The 25767-nt window shown below is 36.1% G+C and overlaps 1 protein-coding gene across 1 annotated transcript in view; it reads left to right on the top strand.

The window, feature by feature from the left end:
* The window catches only part of MMP16 (matrix metallopeptidase 16), a 190028-nt gene that overhangs the window by 118153 nt on the left and 46108 nt on the right, over positions 1–25767 (top strand). Inside the window, exons 5-6 of the mRNA XM_026080386.1 lie at positions 16946–17107; positions 20169–20386. Of these exons, the coding sequence (XP_025936171.1) occupies positions 16946–17107; positions 20169–20386 (380 nt within the window). The remainder of the gene's footprint in view (positions 1–16945; positions 17108–20168; positions 20387–25767) is intronic.

A 25767-nucleotide genomic window follows, 5' to 3' on the forward strand; every position in this document is an offset into this window, starting at 1 on the left:
AGAAGGTTGAAAAATATATTTATGATCTTAGCCATGAGTCATTTTTCCCAGGTGAGTGTCTTTTTTTTAAGGTTCATTGCTGCAATAGTGCTTCGATAGTCATCTTCATGTAGTGTAGTTAGATATCCAGTAGAAGAGTAGAGAGCCTTGGTGATAGATTTTTTATCTTTATTTTTAAATTAAATCTAGCCCCAAAGGGCTGATTATCTCTGATTCCTATTCTATTATTCTAGAGTGATTTGAAAAAACAGACCAGCTTGGTTATTTAGCAGAAAAAATGCCAATCTAAGATCCTCTTGAAAAGAACTAGCCTCATTTTTCACCATGTACTGTTCTGCTAATGAAAACAATTTGCATGCCTCTACTTCAGAGGAGAAAAACAACTTCTTGAAATGCTTTAATAAACTGTTGTCCTTTTTTAAAATAATTTTCATTCCTAATTTGTTCCATTGGATGAACACAAAACAAAGAAAAATATAAGGAAACAAATATAGATTTAGTATTCTGAGTATGGTTATTCCAAAGTTACTTTCTATTGACTAGTTAACTGCAGTTGTATTGTGGATTGKTTTTTTTATTTCCTTATCATGCTTGCTTGATTTTATTATGTTTTGCTTGGTTTTAATAATGTCCTAGACTGAAAGGACAGTTTCCATAGAAATGTGTCATCTCTGCAGCTCAGTGCTGCTTTCCTTTGTTCTTGCTCCAGGGGTATGTTTTCATGGATCACAGACCGCTCTTATCAATCATGTTCTGGGGAAGAGGTCTATCTTTTGGCTCCTCCCTCACTCTGAAGGCTGAATAATACTCTTGTAGGAGTAAACACTGATGGGCCTGTCACTCAGAAAAAACCTTCTGTCACACAATTAACACTAATAGGCTCTCTGAAACTTGGTATTCCTTGGTTTTAAGAATGCCTTGTAAGCWGAGTACAGCTGGTATCTTAACTCTAGTCAAGCTATATAGGAGAGGGTTGTGCTGGAGGAGAAAAGGGTTATTTTTGCAAAGTAGGGAGATAGCAGTGTTCAAATACTTTGAACAAAAACGTTTGTATACATTGACCTGTAGCCTTCCTCCACTTACCCTTCATGTGTTGCTTGTTATTATATGACACCCACTTTTCAAGGCATTCTATGGGAGCAGGCCATTTCACTTAGAGCAAGCCCCATTTCCCTTATGGTCTGCCTATCTAGGCTTTATTGTGAGATTAGTGCCTTAGCTTTGTAAATTATCTGGGACAAGATGCTTGCTTCATGCAGCTTAGGAAGTACCTTGCACTGCTAGACAGCTTCATTTAAAACTCAGTTATGGCCCCACTTGAGAGCTATGGTAGATGAAGAGGGAGTGAGGAGACAGGGTCAGAGCAAAGAAACCTTGAAAGTCAGACACTGTGGAGGAAGAGCAAATTAGAAAGGATGGAAAATCATAGGAAAATATTTCACAGGGAACAGAGTTTAGTCTAATGGCAAGACAAACGTACAAACCAATGTGTACAATATGTGTTCATAAGATATAAAAAGTGAAAAGTGTAAATAGGAGATGAGAATAAGCAACCTCAAGTAACATAAGCTGCTATTTGAAAAATCCAGCATTTGTTAAGAAAAACTTTAAATATTTATTTTCTTCTGTATTTAAGTGCTGGAAGGAAAAAAAAAGAAAAACGGAAATGAAGAAATTTGATTCTGTCAGGCTTGAGGCAAGAGAGAGATTTCATCATTCCCATGACTCCACTCCATTTAGGTGATATAAATCACCTCATTTTTGGGATGAAAAATTTATAGACACTGAATGATGGATCTAAACCTAGGAAAAGACGTTGACCTTTTGCTGAGAGTGGCAATGCTTTGGAGATACGGTGTTGTCAAAATCCACAACAAGAATCTATTTCAAAGCATCTTTTCAATTGCAAATGTTTCAAATCACATTGATGAAATTCAAAGCCATAGCCTATGTGGTGGAGAGCTGCCTCTATTGTAAATTTTCTAGCTGCTAGCAGAAAAAAATCCTCTACTATGCCCAGTCCTCCTGCACTGAAACTGAAGATAGTGTTCTTATTGGCTTTAACAAGGCTCTCCCACATATTATCTTCATCTGGCCATATTAAACCTGCAGCTTGGAAATTTTTTGCTGTACTCTGAGCTGCAATCGAATAACAGGTTGAAATATCGGATTGTGGTGGAATGAGTAGTGTGCTAGGTTTCTGGTAGATCTGCTTTATTATGGAGCTGCTAAGCCTCAGAGCCTTTAGCCTCCTCCCCCCCACCTCCAGGTTACTGCAACATGATGTACCATATACATTCAGAAAGTCTTATAAATGAGATGCTTTCTCTGTCATGAGACACAGGTGATATCTGTTTCTACTTATATGCTCTCTATTTTGCTCTGTTTTTGAGCAACAGGCAGTCTATGTTAATAAATCTGTGTAAATTTTAAATAACATCTGCTGAACATAGAAGTTTGCTACCAGAAAAAATGTAGGGTATATTCATACAGGAGCACAACTAGTGGTAGGACTTATCTTGCAACTCTGCCGTGTTACTGGTATATAGTAATAAAATCATAAAAAATTTTGCTAGGCCAGTTTTCATATGTGTACTTCAAAAAACAGAAATTACAAAAAAAAAAAGAAACATATAATATGTATAGTACTCACTAGATTTGCTTTCCTTGCCTTATTCCTATGATTGAAGGTAGCCTATGATCCTATGACAGAACTTCCTATGAGAAACAGAGGAGGCAATATTTGATCTAAGAGCTGCTTAATGCAGTCTGCGTAGTGGGGCTGCTTATGAAGTGATGGAGCAGAAATATAGCCCGTATTATAGAAAAACTAGCTGGTGGATTTGGGGGGGTGGTGTTTGTTTGTTTGTTTGTTTTTGAGGATATGTGTTGTATCCCTTGTAAAGCCTTGGTGAGGACGAGAACTAATCTCAACTTAGTCTGTAGTCTTCTCAGGAAATTAAAAGTGGACAAAGTCAAATGCTAAATGAATCTCAGACCTTTCACCATTTCTGAAGTAAGACCTAACAGAGGGGCAGATGAGGAGCCTGAATTCACTCTTCTGTACAGTGAATTCAGAGAAAGCTGGCTGTCTTTAGAAACCTGTGAAGCTGGTATCCTGACTAGTTCTGCTGGTAACACCAGGGGCCATATAATGGATTGAGTTTCTGTAACGCCCTGATATTCCTTGGCAGCCCCGACCCATCAAAGCCAGGTTCCTAACTAGTAACTGTGCTCAGGAGTTTCATCTTGGCAGATGGTGGCAGGGAAAGGGAGAAAGGGTTGTGAGAGTCTTTGCAGGTTGTAGTTACTGCTACCTGCCTGTGGAATGAAACACGGACCGTTCCTATCACTTGGAACTGATGACTGAGATGTGTCTGTTCTTCCTCCTCACTATTGCCTTACATATTTTTCATCAGTCTTGTTTCCCTGGATTTACTGTATGCTTTATTATAAACATAATTCCCATTAAATATAGAGAAGCTTTCAGATGGAATACTAAAAATTATGGCAGAGTAAACAGAGCAGAAAGGAAGACTTTCAGAGAGTAGGCCATCATGGATGAAGATACATACACTAAGTTTTAATAGAGAGTTAAATCCATCAGTAATACACTAATACACATCATCATATTTTCTGGCTTCTTAATTTACATATTTCCTTTCTTTGCCTGAGAGTGTACATTTTTGCTATCTGTCAGAAGTAAAAGCCTCTAACTTTTGTTCTTGCCTCTATTTCAAAAATTGCACTGGTTTATCAAAACTGATTTCAAATTGTTCTGGTTAAATGCATTTAAGTCAGTTTAACCCTGGTTTGAAGCAGTTTGTTTTTCTGGTAAATTACTGAATGCATCTAAACCTATTTAAATAAGTGTTAAACCACTTTAAATGGAGAATGCACTAATTTAAATAGGTGAATTTGTGATTGACCTAGTTCCACAAGTGCAGCTTTTTAAAACAGAACAAGATTTAGAAGTAGCTCTTGGGAAGAAAAAAGTTGTCTTGAAAGCTTAGACTTCAAGCAGATTAGACCTGATGCTTAATGTACCTATTGCTAGCTGAAGGTCTGACTATAGAACTATTCACACTGTGTCTCCCAGTGGCGGAAAATATTAGGCAAAAGATAAGTATAAGCTTTCTTTAGATAAACATAGTAGAACAGTAGTGGTAGTCTGATATTCTTGTATTTGTATTCATATTTACAATATAAATAGGAATTAAAGTTAAGTGCATGAGTAAAAATTTGTAGCAAATTTACCATGGCAGCTACTGCACCATACTGAAATTCTGCAGAAACTTGTTCATCCATTCCAAAGTATACATAAGAAATAATAGCAAGGGAAATTTTTACATTCGATAGGCACCACAGAAGTAATAGATGTTTTGGTGTACATTTACATTTAAATGCAATGAGAATATGTTTACAGGGTGCTTACATTCATGTAGACTGCTGTGCTTTGGGGAAAACAAAAACAAAACTCTTTTCAAGGATTTGGTAAATTTTTGTTAACACTCCGCATTCAAAAACCTATTCAAGTTTTGCAGACAAAAAAAAAAAAAAAAGCCTGTCACTTTGTACCATGCAGATTGTAGATTGCCAAGTAAAAGCTTTTTGGACTTCATGCAGATACAGCATCTAGTGGAACATACTTCAGCTCTAGTTAGTGCATAGATTCTGCTGTGCACACTGTGCTAGCAGCCAACTACAATTTATGAAAATCCTGATCTTTGAACTGCATAGATCAATTTGTAGTAAATTTCCTTTGGCTGCCAGTGTGGTTGACACAGTACAGCAGATATACGCTGCTGGAAAGACAAACCAGACGAGTTCTGAAAACTAAGTCTCTTAAGGGAGCCCTGTGTCTGAAACAGTGCTCGTGTCATACTATGGTTAGGCATAAAGAAAGCTGAGTATTTTGGATTAAAGGAAACTTTGTATTACAGTATTAGCATTCCTTTCATTTCATAAGGCATAGTGCTCTTATTTAATTGATTATATATTTTTAATCAACTCTTATCATACATTTATCAATATTGAATTTGAGCTGTAATTAGGCTGTGCAGCCTTGCACTTGTCATGGACTTGTTTTCTAGTCCTGTACTCCTAGGATAAATATGTAAAAGCAGAATGTCTTCTCTGAATTTGTATTATATTGCATATATATTTTAAAATATTCACAGAATTGCCAATATCGAGTCAGATCACAGGTTCTCCTAGAATATATCCTGTCTCCAGTTAGGGCTATTAGCAGATACCTAGGGAAGAGGATAAGAGCAGGGTAAGCATATGGCAATAAAACCCTAGCATACTCCCTCCTAGCTTCCAGCAGTCTGTGGCTCATTGAATTTCTGAGCCAGAGGCCATATTTTTTGTGTTTAATAGCCTTTCAGGGATTTCCTTTCATGAATTGGTGTAATCTTTTTTTGAACCCATGTAAGCATTTAGTATCCACAACTTCCAGTGGCCATGTGTTCTATAGTTTAAGCAGATTTGTGAAAAACTACATCTTTCTGAGTTTTGAACCTGCCATTTATAAACTCACTTTATGTGCACTAGTGCTCATATTATGAGAAAGTGATTCCTTATCACTTTATCTATGCTATTCATATCTGTGTCATTCACATCTCTATCCTATCTGTTTCCAGAATGAAGAGTCCTAGCCTGTTGAGTCACAGCTTTGTTTATATGTGGTTGTAAGGTGTAAGCACACCTCATAACATTGTAAGCACAACCTATATTGTAAACTGAATCTATTTCAGTGCAAAATAAGACAATTTCCAATATTATCAAATTTGACAAAAAACAACTCATATTTATAGCATTTCAGAGTGATGAAGATGACAGGATAATATTTGAAAGAACTTTGCAAGTAGCAAATGCATGGAATAACTATTATTCTTTTTATTTCAGTTTTCGCTCAAATCCAGTTTAATTCTATAGTCAGCTCATACAGAGTTTAAACCTGGGCATGTCATGAGATAATACTTTCTATTGCTAAACCTCAAGGCTTCCAGAATTTAAAAAGCAAACCAGTCTTTGCCCAACAGTAACTGCATGTTTTGCTGATAGACCTACATAGAGTAATCTGTCCTCAAGCTTCCCAAACCCTCCATGGATGGTACCTGCTTGGTGTGCATATGCCCGCCTGTTGTCCCATGTCCAGTCACATCAGGATCTTGCATAAAATGGTAACTCCAAAACATTCAGTGTCTGCTCTATAAAATGTGTCCTTGAAGGTATTAACAGGGGATGTAAAGCTGCACTTGAGAACAGAATGACCCCTTCAGTTACTGAAGAGATGGAAAATGTTTAAAAAACAACCATAAATGGCCCTGGCTTGTTTGCGGAGACTCAGTCATTAGACATAGGACTGTACAAGCACGAGAAGAGGATCTGTCTGCTAGACCCCATTTACTGGCTAGAAGMCAGACGATGGAAAATATTAACAGTTGGCAAGGTAATGAGCTCATTTTTTATGGCTTTTTTATCTGGCTTTCATGGAACGCCCTTTCAGCTTTGAGAAAAGCGCTTCGTTTACATCTCATTAAAAGGGAAACCTGTTAAACACTGGTGGTCAGTGAAGGCAGAGTCCTGGGGATGAGTCCAGCCCAGTGTTCTAGATGTGTGTTTAGCTGACTGCTTTTAGTATATCCCAGGGGCTATCGATGTGCAATATCATACTTTCAGCTTCCTTCTTGGTCTAAAATTAACAGTTGCACCATTATGCAAACTCCAAGAGAGGCTGTGGAATATGTCAAGAAGGAGATAGACTTTGCAATTAAAGCAATGGAAATGCAGGTTGCTAAGCACATCTTACATTGTGCTTTTAGTGTCTGTAGAAGTGAGATGGTTTTTACACTGCAGCTTAATTGCCAAACAGAGATGGTCACGATGCAGACCACAGACCAAAACAACGGTATAACTTGACCCACCAAATTGCATATTGCTTCTGTCATAGTGTAGGCAAACAACAGAGACCACTGCAAATCTATCCAGAGTGCTTTGAGAAGTTACAAACTCAGTTATCTGTTCAAACTGCTGTTGGAGGTTATTTCCCGCCTATCAGAGCTAGCAGAATAAACTTCATGCATTTGCCATCTGCCTTAGTTCGCTATCAGCCAGCCTATCTTAAACTGCTAATGAAAAATGTTAAAACTAAGCTGGCTGACTTTGCATGGTAGCAAATGAGAAAAGTCCACATTGTCATTTCATCAGCTTTACTGATGAGGAAACATCTCACTGAAGGCAGAATGGACCCCTGCAGACAATTTCTGCTGCCACTGCAGCTAGATTCACAGAAAGACCACTGACCATGACTTTTTTTTTTTTTTGGTTGAAACATGTTTGTTAAATTTATTACTAAGTTGAAACTAACCATGTTTCCATCTTTATTTTATTTTTTTTTTCGTGCAGTGTGCTAGGAAAGAGCACTGGTAAGGTTTTTTTTTTTTTATTCAGGCAAACAGATATACACAGTATGGGCCAACCTCTTCATGATTATATTCATGAGCACCCAAGCTTTCTATGCACATGATTACTCTTTGGAAATGACAAGAAACAAAAAAGGCACACCTCACATACAACAAATATATAAATCTAGCCTTACCTTACCTTTCCTCCTCTTAGGAAGGAACTTAGCAGATTTTAAGTCTGCATCTAGAATGTGAGTTAGCTTCACGTGTTCTTCTACATGGCAGAAAGTTATATGGAAAAAAAAAAAAAAAAGGATTTAACATAGTCCAGTTTTTTTTTCTTATCCCCATGCATCTTTTTGTAAATGTTCTCCATCATCYGACAAAAAGGCAATATTTCAACTTTTTAAAATGTACTCTATATAAATAATACTAATAACACTAATGTTAATAACAAACAAACTAGTTCAGAACTGATGAGATTTGACACCAGAGACAGTGTTTTAGGTTCTCAAAGGATTACTTGCTTTGGAGAGCATGGAAAAATCCATACTCTCAAATATGCCAGGTTAAAAAAGGGAAAATTATCGTTATAATCACAAATAAGTTCCCATAAAAATCAAAACCCATTCACAACTGAACAAAAGCCTGATAAATTAATAGCTTGAAATTATCTTTTCCAGTCTGATCTGCTAGTAGAAATAATTTAGGAAAAGGAACTAGGAAAGGAAAACTGTCTGTGAGTCCTCTCATAATACCATTACATGGAAAGTGGCATTTCTCTTATTTGTAGCAGGCACAGGGCTTGGCACTTCAAACTCTCCTGTGATCCACAGAGATCTTAGAGTCTGCTAGGACCATTTTGTGAGGACATTTTCCCAAGGAAGCAGCTTTGAGGAATCTGACCCTCAGCTTTTCCCCATAGACATTCAATAGAATATMATTTTTTCCCTTCCCTAGCTTTTCAGATGCAAACAGAATCTGAAAAATCACATTCCCATCTACCATAGATGTTCTCATGATTTCCTGTAAATGAGACAAAATTTTACAGTAGTTGCATGCTTCTTTATCTATTAGGCAGAACCTGAATGGATTACGATTGCAAAAGCTGAATATGCTACAATCAATTGTAAGCTAATCCTAAAATATAATTAGAAGGAAATACTATGGAATCATATGTCTGTGGAAATCATATGACTGTGTTAGTAATAGAATATGACCTCCTATTATGAAGTCCTGGAAGATTTTCTGACAATGTCTGTGTTCTAAAGGTTTGAAAATAATTTGTGCATGAAAACTTTACCTTGAAAATTCCTTCACTTCAAAATGCTCAAACTATAGGTTCTTGAGGCCAGGGTCTTTTAATCTATTTTTAGGCTCCTTCCTAAGTAGCTTGGGTTTCAAAAAGTGCTGAACAGCTAACACCACTGCCTGGCAACACCTACAGCTAAAACATCAGGTTGGGAAAAAGATAAAAAAACAGATSGAAAAGGAACAATCTAAATTGAAAAACAAGTTTTAAAAAGTGGAATGAAAAGTAACAGGTTTGTCTCTCTGTGATCTTCTCTATATATATGAGCCCCAGTTTAAGTTGCCTCATATGAATATGATATATCATGAATATGAATATGATATGATATACACTTGCATTAGGTCTCCCTTTAAGTCCACAGCCTTCTTAGAAAATATATCTGCTTTTCAGATCAGAGAGTTTGTAATGACTGTTTTTTTCTTCTCCTAACTTTGCCATTTAGGACGCTAAATTCCCAGTTTTGTTATCACTTGTCCAAGAAAAAAATATAGGCAATTCCATCCTGGCATTTTTTCCTTAATATAAATTAAACAAGTAAAATAAAAGGTGGAGAAAGAACTGTTCTTATATAAAAACTCCAAATATATATACAACATGATGTTATTTTATCAAATGTACATGTTAGGTAGATATAACGATAGGGTCAGAGTGATGATAACCTATTTTTGATGGTTTTAGTGTGAGATAAGCTAGAGGTTAATACTCTGAGTAGTTTAACTGACACTGGGTAAAAATTCATCTCTGGAGAGAGCCAACACAAGATTTATACATAATTTAAATTGTACGTAAGTTCTGTTGTGGGGATTTCAGTTATCTGTAGTCCCCTTGCTGATTTCTGCCACATAGCAAGTTACATCTATTGTGAATCTTGGCAACATAGCTTTGACCTTCCTCCCAGGAGTTACACATTTTTCTCTTTATAGTAGAATACTTTCTACTAATATAGTAGGGCTTTAAGGGAAATGGAGAAAAAAAAAAGAATCATTCCTTCAAAACAAGAGTAGCCACAACTTTAGCATGCCAGCCTTTTAGCTGAGTGACTTAAAAACAAAACCTACATTTGTAGTCATCAAAAGCAAGGATTTGATTTTACTATGGGCACATGCACAATGAAGGTCCTTTCACTCTTCTCATCCCCCAGCCTGGCACTCACTCAGGAGTGGTAGGAAGTTGTCCATTCTCTTCATGTGAATGATGCTCAAGGACAAAAGCGTGGAGGAAAGCTGAAAATTGCATGATGCATGCTCTTTTCATATGCATATCCAAATCTTCAGTCCYAGCATGTGTTCATTCTCATAGCCTTCAGAAAGGAGTTTTAAATACTTCTCCAGCTTATTGTTCCCACAGCAACAACTAAAAACCGCAACAAAGAGAAGACAGGAAAGAGTATAAATAGATAAGACTGGTACAGTATTTGCAGCATTTGCAATTGCACTGAGCCTACTGGAAACATAGAGCAAATGTTATTTAGCTTCCTAATTATTTGCAGTGTTATAAGAAAGACCATTATATTTTTAAATCTTTTTGCTAGTGTGAGCTTGCTGGAAGAGTATATGAAAATCTCCTTTCCTAGCAAAATGCAATATTGTGATGTAATTTAAACTTGATTTATTTAAAATATTCAGTATCTAAAGATGACCATGAACTCACTCAAAATAGAACTTTTCAATCTGTTAATTGATATGGATTTATTACTATCTGAATGCAAATGCCATTTGTGAATAGTATGCAAATTCAGTACAGGACGTGAGTGCTGAAGAAGTTAATCCCAGGAGCTAGAGATTCAGTACAAGTGTGGATGTTCTTAGGTTGTCAGGCTCACTGTTGCAGCAGGGGTTCCTCAAAGTGTGAAACTAAGCCATGAGCATTATATTTGCAGAAGGAACTCATGCCACCATATCTACACCTCTTCTGAAGAAGCAGCCTGCTCTAGTGTGTCCCTTCTCTCCTCTGGGATCATCTCCAGCTGCTTCACTTCTCACTCTTTGGAGAAGTTGGTATTCACCAGTCAGAATAGTCTGTGAAACCTTTCAGTAGTAGATTGTGGAAAAAAAAGAAAAAAAAAAAAAGGAAAGATCCTTACATCCTTACCTTTTTAGAAAGAAAAATAAGAATACATTAAGTAATTAATTCCACCGACTTCAAGGTATTTACTAGAAAGCTGTAGAATGAACTTGGTAATAAATGTTAGCAGTGAGGCAGAAATTCTTACCCTATTGCATGACCTTGCTTTCTAAAACTCATGCTGATCTGTATTATGAAAGAATGCGGGCTCCTTTCAAAAGTCTTTTTAATCAGGTTCCTGACTTCTCCTACATCATGCCCACAACATGCAGAACCAGTAGAATACTGCCAGAAATGACATGCATACCTCTAAACTCACAAGTCCTTAACAAATCCCAGCAATGATCACTGAACCACCAAAAGACAGTCCTGCCCAGTAGGAATATCCCCTTGTCAAATTTCAGGCAAGCAAGTTTAAATCTCACACTAAGCTGTTGCCTGTTTTAAATAGAATAGTTTTTTTAAAAATGTACATGTGTGGGTGTATGATAAATTATACACAGAGTATATAATTTGTATATAAAAAACTGTCTGTACCTCCCTTTCTGTTTGCAAGCATACACATACCAGTTAATCAGTTTGCAAAGATTTTAGTGTATATATTAGTGTAGGTAATAATAGAGTGGAAAGAAGTATATTTTTATGTTCTTCTCTTTTTTTGCAATGGAAAAATGGTTAAATGTATAGATATAAGTTGTTGAAAAATGATCGTTTAAAATACTGTGCATACAAAATAGGTTCAGTAAGTTTAAATGGAAAATAGATACATTATATATATTATACATTTTTATTTAAAAAAACAAAAATATAGTTTTTACTCTTTGATTTTCAAAGCTACTAAATCATCTCAGCTCCATCTTTTCACTAAAATTTCCTCCCAAAATAACCACAAAGCTACCAAATTTCAGTGATAATGACAAAAGTTTGAGATAACATCAAGCAACTGCATATGATTCCTTAGACTGGAAAATGTGGCACATTTTGGGGAGTAAGAGTATGCCTATGATTCACATTTAGGTCCATCTATGCTCTCTATATACAATGTTATATATTGTGCTTATGTAATAGTGTACCTAAGTATATGCTCAATATTGCTGTGTTGCAATCAGGTCAGAGAGAGAAAGAATCTTCCTTTTATCACTGACTGTTGAAATAGCATGTTCAAAATTCTGTCCTGTCTGCAAATAAGAACAATAACAAAGATATATAACTTTTTTTTTTTTCTAGATGCTATGTAGCAGTAGGAATCTTATTCTAAACTTTGCAGAAAAAGGTTCAGACAGTTGAGATTAGCAGCTTTGGTTTGGTAAGTGAATAGTAAGAATGAAGTGAATAATGAAAATGAAAACTAAATACATCAGACACGTTCATGGACAGTACACGTAATATTTTCTGATGAACTTCAAGCTTCAGTACTTTGGAGTACTTACTGTCTTGTAAGTATTAGGACTGCAATAGAAGTCTTTCTTGTACAGATTTACATTTCAGCTTCATAGGGATTTAATCTGATATCATCTGTCTGCATCACATGAAAAATGAAGTGGAATAATAATAATCTTTGAAAGAATAACATATGTTTGTATAGAAAACAGTTTTGTAGTTTTTGAGTTTGTTTGTCATTTAAAATCCAGCTTCTAGACTTTTTTACTTCTCTCTGGATGTGAAAGTCTTCAGATTTGAGGTCACATGGCATTTAAGTGATGGACAGCTCTTGAGCTCAGTGTGTTATAGCAGTTACTTGTCAAGGAGAAGAACTAGGTGACATGCGCTGGGGTGTCATTTAGAGCAGCTCCAAAAAGGTGGCCAGGTGATGAATCTAAGGGCTGCTAAGCCATTAAGATATTGCTTTTCTAAATTAAGCTCACATACCATTTAAAACATTCTGAATGTCTTCAGAACTTGGATTTCTTAATAGCTTGCTGTGGACAAACATATTAGCACTGTTTGTCTGGAGACATGAAAAATAGTGTATGTATTAGCTGCAGAGAAAGGCTTCTACATGCACCGTGCTCCACAGTGCTGGCTGTTGAATATTTGATATATTAATACATATTTATATTCTGGAGTTTGGCCAGTGATTGTAAAGTCAGGCAGATTTAATGCCTAAAATAGTTCATAGCCTCAGAGAAAAGTGTCAGTATAAGAATCATCATTTTCTCTTGGTTCCTTACACACGGTCCCAGTATCTTTTTTTTTTTTCCTGTGAAACACAACCTGAGATAAAATAAGAAAATTAATCACAATCTGTTTGAGCATATACCCATTTTATTTCAAGTTCATGTGCTAGTAACACAGAACAGAGATGCACACATCTGGACCTATTGAAATATGATTCTCAATATTTCTCTACTACCCTATAGACACATATAACAAGATGTAACTGAGATTATCACACTGAATATTCACCATTGCATATCCTTCAGTGGCAACTTTTAGTTTAAAAGCCATCATAGATGTAGTTTAACTCCCGGTGCTCATGGCTTGTTTAAGTTTTTGAGAGAGTGCTTCATTTAGCCAAGTGGACTAAAGTATATGCTTCTGCTGGGATAATGGATACTCAAATATGGAATGATTTGGGGCAAGCATGCCTCTGCTCAGCCTGGAGACAAGAAGGAGTGCTCTTAGGGTTATCCTTCTGCACTGTGGATAGCCAGTTGAGACACAGTACATTGCAATGCTGAAGGCAAGTCAGCTCCTCAAAGTCTGCTCCCCAAAGCACAGAGGGACTGAATGATTGCTGTCAAAGTGGAGAAATCTGATTATATGAAAGGGAAAGAGGATACAGACTATGCCACTAGTGAGTCCTACCTGCACTGGTCTTACATGACACATCTTGAACTGGTTTAAACCTCAGTTTCCACTGTAATAAGTTATTTGGGTCAGTTTAAACTCAGGATGCCCTGGGGACAATCATGACTCTTGATGGAAATTGTGTTATGAATAATGGGGCTATTTGACTATAAGTAGAAAATATGTTCCCTGTTAAATCACTCTGTCACCCCAGGCAAGACTATTCTCCCAGCTCTTTCCTGTGACCTTCTCCCTCCCCCTTGTCCCTTTGTGCCAGGGGCTGCTCTATCTTTGCATTCCTGCATTTAATAGCTCCCCTGATGGCTACAAGTTGCATTGCAGAAAGTCGAAATTAGTTTTCACAGTTCTTCTGCCTTTTTCCCTTTGGGGCTTAAGCTTTAACTAAGTCTAGTGGGGCCAGGCAGATGCTGAATTCCTTTTTTCAACATAATCACCCCCACCCAAAAGACCAGGGGAAAAAGACAGACTAAGAAACAGCAACCCCCTGTGTAACACCGATTCTCTGATGAAGTCCCACTATAGTTTAGAATTACTTTGGAAGTACTCTACCGCGTGGTAAGTATCTGTGATCCCAGAAGGAACGTATGCTAGTAGATGATAGTATGTTTTATTTATTTACCCTTTTCCTGTGTGGTTCACACAGCCTCAAGGTCAACAGAGAACAAGAAATGGAAATTCCTGGGGATCTTTATGCTCAATGGGGACTGATAACCAGAGGATTTATTGTTTCCTCTTGCATTGCATGACTGGCACAAATAGAGGTTTGAAGCAGACTCTTCCAAGACTATTAACTACAGCTTCTTAAACGTTTAGAAATTATAAAAAGCTCAGTTCTCAACCCCTCCCTTCCTTTTTACACCCCGACCAATTGAGACCTCTTGGACTCAATCTTTGTACTGACCAGTCTAATAACATTGAYAGAATCAACTTTTTATTAGTTTAAAATTATTTAAAACTGGTTTAACAAGTATTGTGACCAACTTATTAATACAATTATTAAAGCAAGGACTTAGAGTGGTTAATATTCTTAATTATGATGTTGGGAGCCTAAGAAGGCAAGTTTGCCTTTCTCAAGATACAAAGAGCAAGAGAGTTACATCTCAAATATATAAGTTAATACCACACAATAAAATGTTTCATTGTAATAAACTTGGGTCAGAACTTGAACTTTTATAAAATGCAGAAAAGAACTGCAAAATAATGTAAGATATGTCACAGTACAGTAGTTATAGTACAGTAACATCTTCTCCATCTGTCTTTCAATCTAAAGTCTACCGTTTTTTTAAATGATATTAATTATTCCCCTATGGCTGCAGAATGAAAACCATTACAGAGTTGCTCTTGTGCATCACTTCCAAGGCTGAGGTTAGCTATATTAGTTGTGGATTATTCATATGAGATTATGTCAAGATCAGCTCTGGCTGGATATGGAAGAGCACATTCAAATATCAAAAGCATTCCTCACAGGGACAGTCAAGCTCTTCAGACCTGTTACTACAGTGCATTGAGAATCCACTTTACTGTAAGAATAACTGCATCCAGGAAAAAATATTCTCGTGAAAATATTTCATCTGGAAACCACATAATTACAAGTGATAGGATAAACTCTTCTCATTTTTGGAAGCATTTTAAGTCACATTAATTTTTGAAAGACATAATTTTTCTGCACAACCATACTGCATAAAAGAGCTTAAGCATTCAGTTTTCATATTTCTGGATTAAGAACCAGAAAAGGCAAGAAAAGACTCTGTCAACTAAGCACAGAGTTTTAGCTATGACTGTTTCCATGTTTTCAATCAAACATTTATTTTACAAACACCAGCATGGCTCCATGCGTCATGAAGACGTTTACTGCCAAATGTTTCCCTTTTCATATGTACTTGGGAGAACGTTTGTTTCTTCATGTCAGCAAAAGGAAATAGTTGAAAAATTGAAATGCTGTCAACCATGTCCTCAAAGTTATATACATGTATATATATGTAAAAAAATTTTGCTAAATCCAACTTTTTTGTGTTATTACTACTAATATTATAAAAGTACTAGAATTTCAGTGCATGATGTGTCTGCAGTGGAAAATAACTGTCCACCTCCAAAGAATTTACAAAACATAGGATAAGAGTTAACTCTGAGCATTTTCTTGTCCCCATGTAYTATTAAACTGTCTACTAGACCACAGTGTGGGCTTTACATTTTTACACTTTTTTACAGTTTTACTTTTTCATTGTTAATTCTCATATTTCAACAAGAAGCCATCTACTGCAGGTGGGACTCATTGCACCTAACTCCAGCCACCTAGAAGTTAGGTGTTCAGCATAAGCTAGTGATCTCAAATACTTTTGTAGTCAGTGTGTCAGGAACACACTTCCAGAGGATGATTCTTCCCATCCTTAGATAGATGCCTGAGATGAACATGAGCAATAATTCTGGATGTGCCTCTCTCCCAGTGGCTGGAACCGTTTTCCTGATGTAAAACATTTTTCCACAATCTCGTTATAGGACAGGTTGACCACAGACAGAATCTGTACAAAAGACTCTTAGAAAAATAAGCTGAGCTGTCTAACTCTTAGATGAATAAAATTAGATAAAATGAATACCATAAAAGTCCAGTTCTGAAACCTTTACAGAAATAGTCCCATTGATTTCAATTTGTGTTGGCTTCTAAGAGTGCTATAATTCGACTGTCAAAATTTCTAATTTTTTCCAATACCCTGTAATAAAAATGGTATGTTTGGAAAGGAATAATGAAAAAGTGAAATTAGTCTATAACATGAGTCGGATATTTTATTGTTTAGATTTCTGTAAATCAAAAGGCTCTAATACTTATGTAAGTAATTACACATGTAAGGGGATTACAGAATGAAATAAATGTGTCCTATTTTGAGAAGGATAGCATGACACCCAGATTTTCCTCATTAGAATTTCAGTAATTGTGATTCAGAAATGGACAACATGTACAAGTAATCAGCAGGGGTCTGATTACGAGCAGTTGGATGACTAAGGTTCTCTACAGACTTTGTCCTAAATAGGTAGCCCTCAGTTTATGAAGTTTACCACACACATAGCAGGGATATTTGCCCTTTGGAACTGAAGACTCTGTCTTGATGTAAGCATTTTCACTCAGGCTCATTGCAGCATCAACCCAAAGTCTAAAATTGCACATAAGTCTAGATCTGAGGTATGACACGGGAAAATTGTTGTTGCTACAACATTATCCTTATGCTTCATTGTACAGCATTACTTTGTAAAATTCAAATTCCATGAAAATGTCTTTCAAGTCCTCCACTTCTGTTATKTCTATTACTATGCTTATGGTTTCAAAGATTTTTTTCCCTTCTTGTTTCCATAGGAAATGATCTGTTTCTAGTTGCAGTGCATGAACTGGGACACGCTCTGGGCTTGGAGCACTCTAACGATCCCACTGCAATCATGGCTCCATTTTACCAGTATATGGAAACTGACAACTTCAAACTACCTAACGATGATTTACAGGGCATCCAGAAGATATACGGTATGTCATATTTTTATTAAATAATTTCAGGTTCTCATTTTAGAATGCATTTGAGAATCTCCTGTCCACTCTACTTCCCCAAGAATTTGTTAATGTAGACTTTGTCGGTCACAATCCCAAAGGCCTAAAGAAGGCCTTTTTTTGTGAGAAAGCCAAAGATTACAATGAAGCTCTTTTACTTTGTTCTTCAATGTTCACAACTTGCATTTAAATTTGCACTCAGCTAGCATGGCAATCTTAAATATTTTAAAAGGCTGTAAGGGAAATATCTGCAAAGGGATCTCAAACTATTAAAATATTAAGAAATGCAGGTTTTAACCATAACGATCTTATTTCCACAGTACTCCAAGCTCATATAACTGGACAAATTGATTGCTTCTCAGTTTATCAGTTATAATACCAAACAGTTCCCTGGGCAGAGCARTTCTGTGGTCCCAGAAAACCCTTTCTTGTGATAAATATAAAAAACTGATCTCAAGAGAATGTTATTACCAGACCAAGATTTTGAGCTACACAGGGGGAAAGAGTCCCACTTCTTTAAAATACTGTTCTTTTGTTTGTGTGGCCTAAAATAAAAGACGCATTTGGTGTATATAAATTCTGAATTCGTTGAATTCTTTGAGGAAACAAGGTAATTGGAAATTCAAAAAACAAAACAAAACAATAACATTAATCTGATCTCAGGCTGCATATTACACTAACTCCTATATTACTCTTCCTTACATTTCCAAAGACATCTTTTTGTTCTTGGTTTTAAAGACTTTGGTTCTTCAGTTTTCTGTTAAATAGTCTGGGTTTTTTAATTGTTTTTTTTTTCTTTTCTTCAATAAAAAATCTTTGCTACCCATATGTTAATGCCATGTATCCAGTACATATCATTTGGAACTGCTATGGTTAATGTTCCCAATTAATTTTTCATTTGTGTTCAGTTTGATATTCTTTTTTTTTTTTCCCAGTCTAAAAGTTTGAGTGGTTCTCTCAGTGTTAAATTAAACATTATCAGGGCCATTCCTTCCTTATCTTTGCTGCTATAAAAGACATCTATGTTGTTGCAGAATTACTGTATCACTGATTAAAACTCTGCAACTTCCATGGAATGTTTTATATTAACAAGCTTTTTAAAATATTATATTAACAAGTATTGATACACTCAGTTATTTTCATAAAGCTTGAAAAGCTTTCAAAATGTTTGGCTGGTCAAGTTTTGTTTGGTTGTTTTTTATCCTATATGCTTAGCTGGAGAGGAAGGTTTTTTCTCGTGACCTCATAAGTTGGTAGTCTAGACTTGAGGGCTAGACAAGAATACGTTGTCCATACACTAACCACTAAGCTCTAACAGCTGTGAGCTATACATTAGGAGAAATGTGTTACCCTGGGGAAGTGATATCTGACATCACCACCAAATGGCATATGAAAACTTTGGTTTGGATTTAAAATCTTTCCAACATGAGCTGCTGCAAACTGATTCCTCTGCTTCTTCTCTTAAAATCAAGAGGTGATCTGGAATCATATGCCTCAGTAAAAATGTCATACCTCTTAAAATAATTACTTTGGTCTGCAATAATCCTCAAAACACCATGATTAACTGTAAATTATAAATGTCACAAGCCTTAAAATTATGAATGAAATAAATGCCTTCTTTAATTGTACAACAACCATTTGAGGAGTTTAACATTTCCTTAAATGGCTGATCAGTAAACATTCTTTCTTTAAAAGTGTACTTATTTTGAACAAGTTTCAGAAATTCAAATGCCATTTTTTCAGTTTTAGAGTTATCTCACTATTCAAAATTCTTCCTGAAGCTTGTCATGCAAATGATGCTTATTTTTTAATGTCAAAATTGATTGTGTATTGTATATTATGTATATTGTATATTATATATTATGTGATTGTGTATTATGATTTGGAGAGATAGCTAAATAGAGAGAGCAAATTAAAATGTTCATCTTGCTTCCAGAAATACTGCTGATCCAGCTGAAACATTCTATCGTTTTGTACATGGAAAATATGACTAGATGTAGTAATAGGTCTGGAAAGGGAAAGACATTTTCAGTACATCCACTGTAAGTCATGCAGTAAGTCATTAGGGTTCTGAGCATCTTGTCTAGAATGGCCATATGACTTTCAGATAGAGAAATTATGTATGTGATAATTATTTCACCTGTCATCAAACCCTATATATTATGACATAAAACATATTTGATAGAAGAAAAAATGTTTTAAAACTGCTGTACAGAGCTTTAGTTTTTACTTTTGTGTAGCCTTTTTCAATTGATTTACTTTTGAATCCTTTGTTTAAATTTCCAGATATCTGGCTTTGTAAAACTCATAGGAAAAAAAAAAAAAAAGCAATTAGTTTCAGAATATTCAAGAGAAGACATGAGTTATGTTTTTGTATATGCGGTTACCTAAGATTTAAAGTCCATTTTCAAGAGCTTTTAAACTTAATAAGGGTCATTGTAGAAATCTGCAAACATATCCTTTCCTATGATATGGAACTTGTGTTTCTACTCCTTTCACAAGAAACCAGAAAATAAGCATGTCACTGATGAACAAGATACTACTTGGCCTACAAATTAGGCCAGCAGGAATTATCTTTGTGTGCAACATATGTGTGATTTGAAAGCTGAAAGTTAAAACAATGGTTTGCAAATACATTGACTGGCAATGGTCTTATTAGGTACAGTATTTTTTTTTTCCTATATCTTATGCAACGGAAAATAACTTTGTTCTTACCAAAGCAGAGCTTTCGCAGTTGGTGAAGTACATTCTATGAATTAGTTATCTTAAATATTGGAGGGCTTTGCATCCTGAACCTTGTTCCAATAAAGAAGGAAGACTCTGAATAGTGTAAAGTTAATTTGCTTCATTTCTGCTTCAGTTCTCTGGTGCTTACTCGTCATTATACCCTTTAACAACATGGGAAAGGCACATTAGGTCACTTTTTCCATTCTCTTTCTGCTGTAGCTTTTACACTGCTTACAGAAAGTTCTTGTTGTGTATTTCTTTCTGGAATGCCATTGATGGGCATGCAAATTACATCCTGCTGCTATTTTTAAAGGTCCACCTGACAAGATCCCGCCACCAACAAGACCTCTGCCAACAGTGCCCCCACATCGTTCAATCCCTCCAGCAGACCCGCGGAAGAATGACAGACAGCCTAAACCTCCCCGGCCACCCACTGGTGACAAACCTTCCTATCCCGGAGCCAAACCTAACATCTGTGATGGGAACTTCAACACTCTAGCTATTCTTCGCCGGGAAATGTTTGTTTTCAAGGTAGGAGGCTGTGAATTTTTCAATGTTACATCAAGTGTCTACAGTTCTACTTTTTTTTTAAAAAAAAGCAAAATCTCTCATTCATCATGACTCCACTTTCCCAGCCTTCTCACAGTTAGAAAGTTCAAGAGAGAAATTAAAAAATAAACATACACATGGCTTAAACGTCTAGCAGAGGACTGCTGTAATATTCTATTTTGGGAAAATACCTATGTCAGCAGAAACTGTAATGCTTCAAAATGTAAGGGTAAGTAAATGCTGCATGTTATGTAAAGATAAAAAAGCATAAATCAACTCATGAATAGGAGCTAATAGGGATGATTTTATTGGGAACACAGCCACATCCAGACATACTATAGATATTGTGTCTTCAACACAATCTTTTTTGGATGGAGCTATAATTTTAACTTTACAATTAGATCCATCATTTACAAAGGAAGTTTGTCGTTGTGTAGTGGTTGCATTGAAACCACAGCATCTAAGAAAAGGTCTTTGCCAAAAGAATCTTACTGCTAATGTGTCATTGTTTATTTATTTTCATTCATCTTCTATCTCTAACCTGATAAATGTAGTATATGTAATGAACTGAACTAAACAAACTGGACCAAAAGACAATCTTCTTTTGATAGAAAGACTTCACTAAGGCTCATGGACATCAAAGCTAACTTAGGAAGATGATCTACAATATGATTTCCAGAAGGTATTAAATAGTGAAGAACAATTATGGAATCATTACTATTCAGTCTCTTAAATCTTAAACTAGTTTCCTGACAGGGATTGCTGTGCAAATGTCTAGCAATAAGCAGCAGGATAATATATTGTCTTGAATTCTGCATTGATGTGTCAAGTTTGGTTATGCAATAGAAAGTGTGGGATCTTTGTTTTGTAAAATATATATCATGATTCTTTTTAACTTCAGTGTTATACCTAGAAAAGAAGGGCCTTTCACGTGAATAGATAAAGCTTTTCCCTTCAGCAATAGTAAAATATAAGTGAATTGCAATGAATTTGTCCCAAAATATGAAGTTCCCAGGCAATGGCTTTTTGTTGTCCTTTCTTTACACATTCTGATAGGACCTATTTGTCTCTTTTATTTCTTTTTATGTAATTATTCTCTCCAGGTACAAGCTCTACGGACTCATACAGCCCCGTGCCAAGCTGTACAAGCCCGTAAGGGCTTGAGAAGTACTTTAGCAGTACTATCCAGGCTTTTAATTTCTTTAGCCTACCTCTAAAAAATATTTAAAAATAGTTGTACATGAATTCATTAAAAATTATTGAGCTTCCTTAACAACCCAATGGGGAGGAAGTATTTTTCCCATAAATGGGTGAGGATTTTGTCAGCCCTTTTGGGGCTGTCAGCCCTTTTCATTTGAATAGATGGTATCTCTTCAAACARTGGGAGGTCCTGAACCATCAGTCTTCCTATGACTAAAACTCAAAGGTTAAGGAAGAATCTAATTTTCTAACCTGACATTAAACAGGATATTAAAATACTTACTTCAATCTCATGTCATCCACCTCAAGAGCAATAGAACATATTCTCATTTATTTTAGAAATAAATCGATAAATAGTGAAATGTTATCCCACTAATACAAAATTTCCTGTCTAGCCAAGTCTGTGTTCCTAGATAAATAGATTCACCATCATTACTCACCACTTTTACCTCTTCTGATTGAAAATGAAAATTGTGTTTACTCCAAAAGCATTAACAGCTTACTGCCTTAACACTTATCTGTATTTACAATACAGCTTTTACACTTACTAGTGTGCAAACTGCATTTATGTTTCAAAACTTAAATTCCATTAGTGCTCCACATCCGAGTATGGTAAAAGTTTATCAGAGAAAAACAACTAGTAAGAGCAGGTTTACAGATTTCATATTTGGTCTGACTCTCCAAAATGAAGTCACTGCAACTATAAAAGCAAGGTATTCAGGAAGGGAAGAAAGCAATGACCTTTGTTTGGATGACTTTCCTTAAGGGTGTCACAGTCCCCCTTGTCTCCTCAGGGGTATCCTGGAGCATGGCTTCATGGCATATCTTCATGATTGGGTTAGCATGGTAAGCAAAAGGGTTAAACAATATAAGCCCTGACTCTATGGCCTTAACTTCTTGGTTTGAGATGAATGAATGTTTTGGTATGCTAAAGCAATTTCATTAGCTGGTAATTTCTTTTCTTTTTTGGTTGAGGACTGGGGGACTGTGGAAGGAGCAGGAAAGTGGAGAAGGAATTAAGAAAAGTTAGGGCTTGTTGGTAATTTTCTACTTTCCTTTGCAGACTCTCAGGGAGCAGATTATGAGGAAGAGCTCAGCATGTCGGACTGTAGCAGGAGCAGTGTGGGTATAAACAGGAATAGGGGCCAAATTTAGGCAAAGCATCCAGCAATGGAGGGAGCAAAGCTGGAGCTCCTATGGTCTGAGGTAACAAAAAACAACCTCCTTGCCCTTGTCCCTCAAGGAGCGAACAAAAAAAGACTGGGAAGCAGTGAGCGATGGGCTGAGAGCCAGGTATAAAGAGGTGGAGAAGGGGAGAGAACTGATGGCAGTCCTGTACCAGGTGGAAACAATTAAGGAAGAATTATGACCTTCATTGGAAGAATTATTGCTGGATAGTCCCCAGAGGAGTCAAATTAATAAAGTTGAAGGCCAATCAAATTATATCCTTTGCTTTCTCTCTCTTTATCCACAAGCCTGTAATCACTGTGTTATGGCAGGTTTTACTGCCTTCTGAATAATATGTATGCCATGTACCAGGTTTGACTTGAAAATAGCCAGTTCTTTATCTCATGGGCCAGTCTTGCACTCAGGTGCTCAGCTTGTTTAAATAATCCTTGAAGTTGCTTGGCCGTTTTAGCCATAGAATTGAAGAATGTGAGCCTGTTTGAATAATTAAATTCTAATTTAAGCATAAAACTGAAGCACAGAAGGTAACAGTTTGAGATACACTGTGGATTTTCATAGTAGATGACAATATTAATTTCAAGAAGCTTGCTTTCTCTTTGCTGTTGAGCTATTAGGGTATACTTAAGTGTATCAGAATTTTCAGAGGCAATTGCTGTTTTCAATCAAATTGATGAGCTCTGTTTGTGCTTTTAAGAATATCTGGCACTTTTAAATGGATATATCTAGCGTAAAACTGAATAATGGTAAACTTAGGGTCGAAAATGGAATTTACACCTACCTATCTCTTTTTATTGTTTTGCTATCACTTTGACAAAGTAACAACCCTAGCAACAAATGAAAACATGAGCAAATGAAAAAAAGAGGAACTGCCCTTAAATTAGATGGCCTTAAAATGCCACTGCTAGCTATAATACTTGGGGGCACAGTATGCTATAGAACACAAAAATATTAGTTAAAATCAATGTATCATAAATATTGGCTTCAGTTGTCACCAGCTGATATTTTAAAATGTACGAAGGTTGTCTTAATTGAAAGCAGTTTTTTAATTGTTRTTATGTAAAACATGCTTGAACTGGTACAAGCAACCATCAGGACAACAGAATTTGTATGCCAGAATTCATGAATGCCAAGTTTTTATCTTGAGATTCCAGTTAGCTTCTGTATTTATACTGAATGCAATTAGTATTTAGCTGTCGCTCTCATTTCCAGTCTTTTCTCCATCTATTTTCTCCCTCTGTTTAGTTAAAACTCCCCTGGGACATAGAAAATGGCTGAAAAATGGAGAAAAACAAATTGGTGTTCCTTTTCTGGGAAAGTTGTGCAAAGTGGTATGACACTTTCTGTCTGCCTTTAATGGAAAAACCTCTCAGACATTGTATAGAGCAATCTCTGTGGTATCTGACAATCCTATCTTCTCCTTAAACTTTCCTGAAAAAATCGTGTTTGAGAGACTACCTCATCCTTCATGAAAAGGAGCCCCATTGTCTAAGGTCACCAGAAAAGATCCATTAGTGAAGATGTTTACAACATATATTTCCATTTTCTGCCTCTGTTCTGTGCCAATCACACTGCTTTTTCAGTCTTCTGTAGCGAAAAGGAGAATTTTGAAAATAATCTGGGGTGTCCTATGAGTAAGGGTACTTATGTTAATGTCTTATGAATCCATTACATAGTTAAACAAACTGTTCGTAGGGGGCAGATCTTGAAGTGGTTGCACAAAATTAGTTCTCTCTTAGAGGATGCAGAGTCACACTTATTGCTTATTCTGTTATTTTGAGGAGTTGTGTAGCTTGTCTTTGACTCTGCATGATGATTGTTCCTTGGCAACAAAATTACCTCTAGCTCTGCCTCAACAATCTGTGTTACTGTTGTTAATATCCTATTCCTTTATGTCCCTTTTCAGTTTCACATACTGTATGTAACAAAATCCTTAGCTTTTGGAGCAGGTTACATCTAGAAAAGTACACCACATGTGAGGAACTCCTCCTGCATAATCAGCAAATTAGAGGGGCAGGTCACATCTCTTTGATTATGTGACACCATTTTTTGCTTCACTGATGAACATCTTGTAAAGATTGCATTGGTCCTTTTTACTTTGTTTAATGCTAAATATTTAACAAACCAACAAATGCATCCTATGTAATCCCTACCAGTTTTAGTATTCCTGCTAGACGAGTAACCTGGTTCCTTGAAAAATAGCAGCATTTTTAGCCACTGSTATGTACTAGGTTGTTTGTTGTAATGTAAATAAGTAGAAATTTATTTAGCAAAAGAAGAAGCTTGTCCATCAGAGAAATAGCATTTACAGCTAAGACAAATGTCTTCTGAAATGTTACATTACAGATGGTAGAATAGGGAACCAATTTTAGGAAGGCCTTAACAGGCTGTGTTTTACTATTTCATAGCAGTTTCTCCTCAACTTGCAGAAATTTGTTTTCTGACTCTTCATCTGCTAAGAACCATTGTAAAAACATTTATGAAGTGCCAAACAAGCCAAGCCAATTAAGCTGTCATTACCCCTTGGCATTAGTTTAGACTGCAGTTGCTTTCATACCTAACTGTATCTCTTTCAGAACTGTGTATTCATATAGAGTACACTATTAAACACAAATAAAGAATAAAATACTGTTCTCTTAATATGTGGTAAAATATGTGGTAAAAATTAGCTATTTAATAGTAATTAGTAGCCCCAATAAAAAACTATGAGATAAAGGAAAAATGCTAACAATAAAAAGCAGAGACAAAGCAGCAGCTACAGTATGGGACTTGACTCCACATATTTTTCCAAAGCTCTCCTGGGTGGTTTGTGTAGCTGGTTTTTGTCACATGATGCTGTGAATGTCTGGACTGTCAGTTGCAGCCTGGGAAAATTCAGCAGAGGATGCTGTGGAAGTAGACGCTTTGGGATCTGAGAGGGAAAAACACTTAGCATCTCAGCTGTAAAAGCCTGGGAACAGGAGGTCAGAAGTAGCTAG

Source organism: Apteryx rowi, unplaced genomic scaffold (genome assembly GCF_003343035.1).
Source record: "Apteryx rowi isolate R43461 unplaced genomic scaffold, aptRow1 scaffold_519, whole genome shotgun sequence".
NCBI lineage: Eukaryota > Metazoa > Chordata > Aves > Apterygiformes > Apterygidae > Apteryx > Apteryx rowi.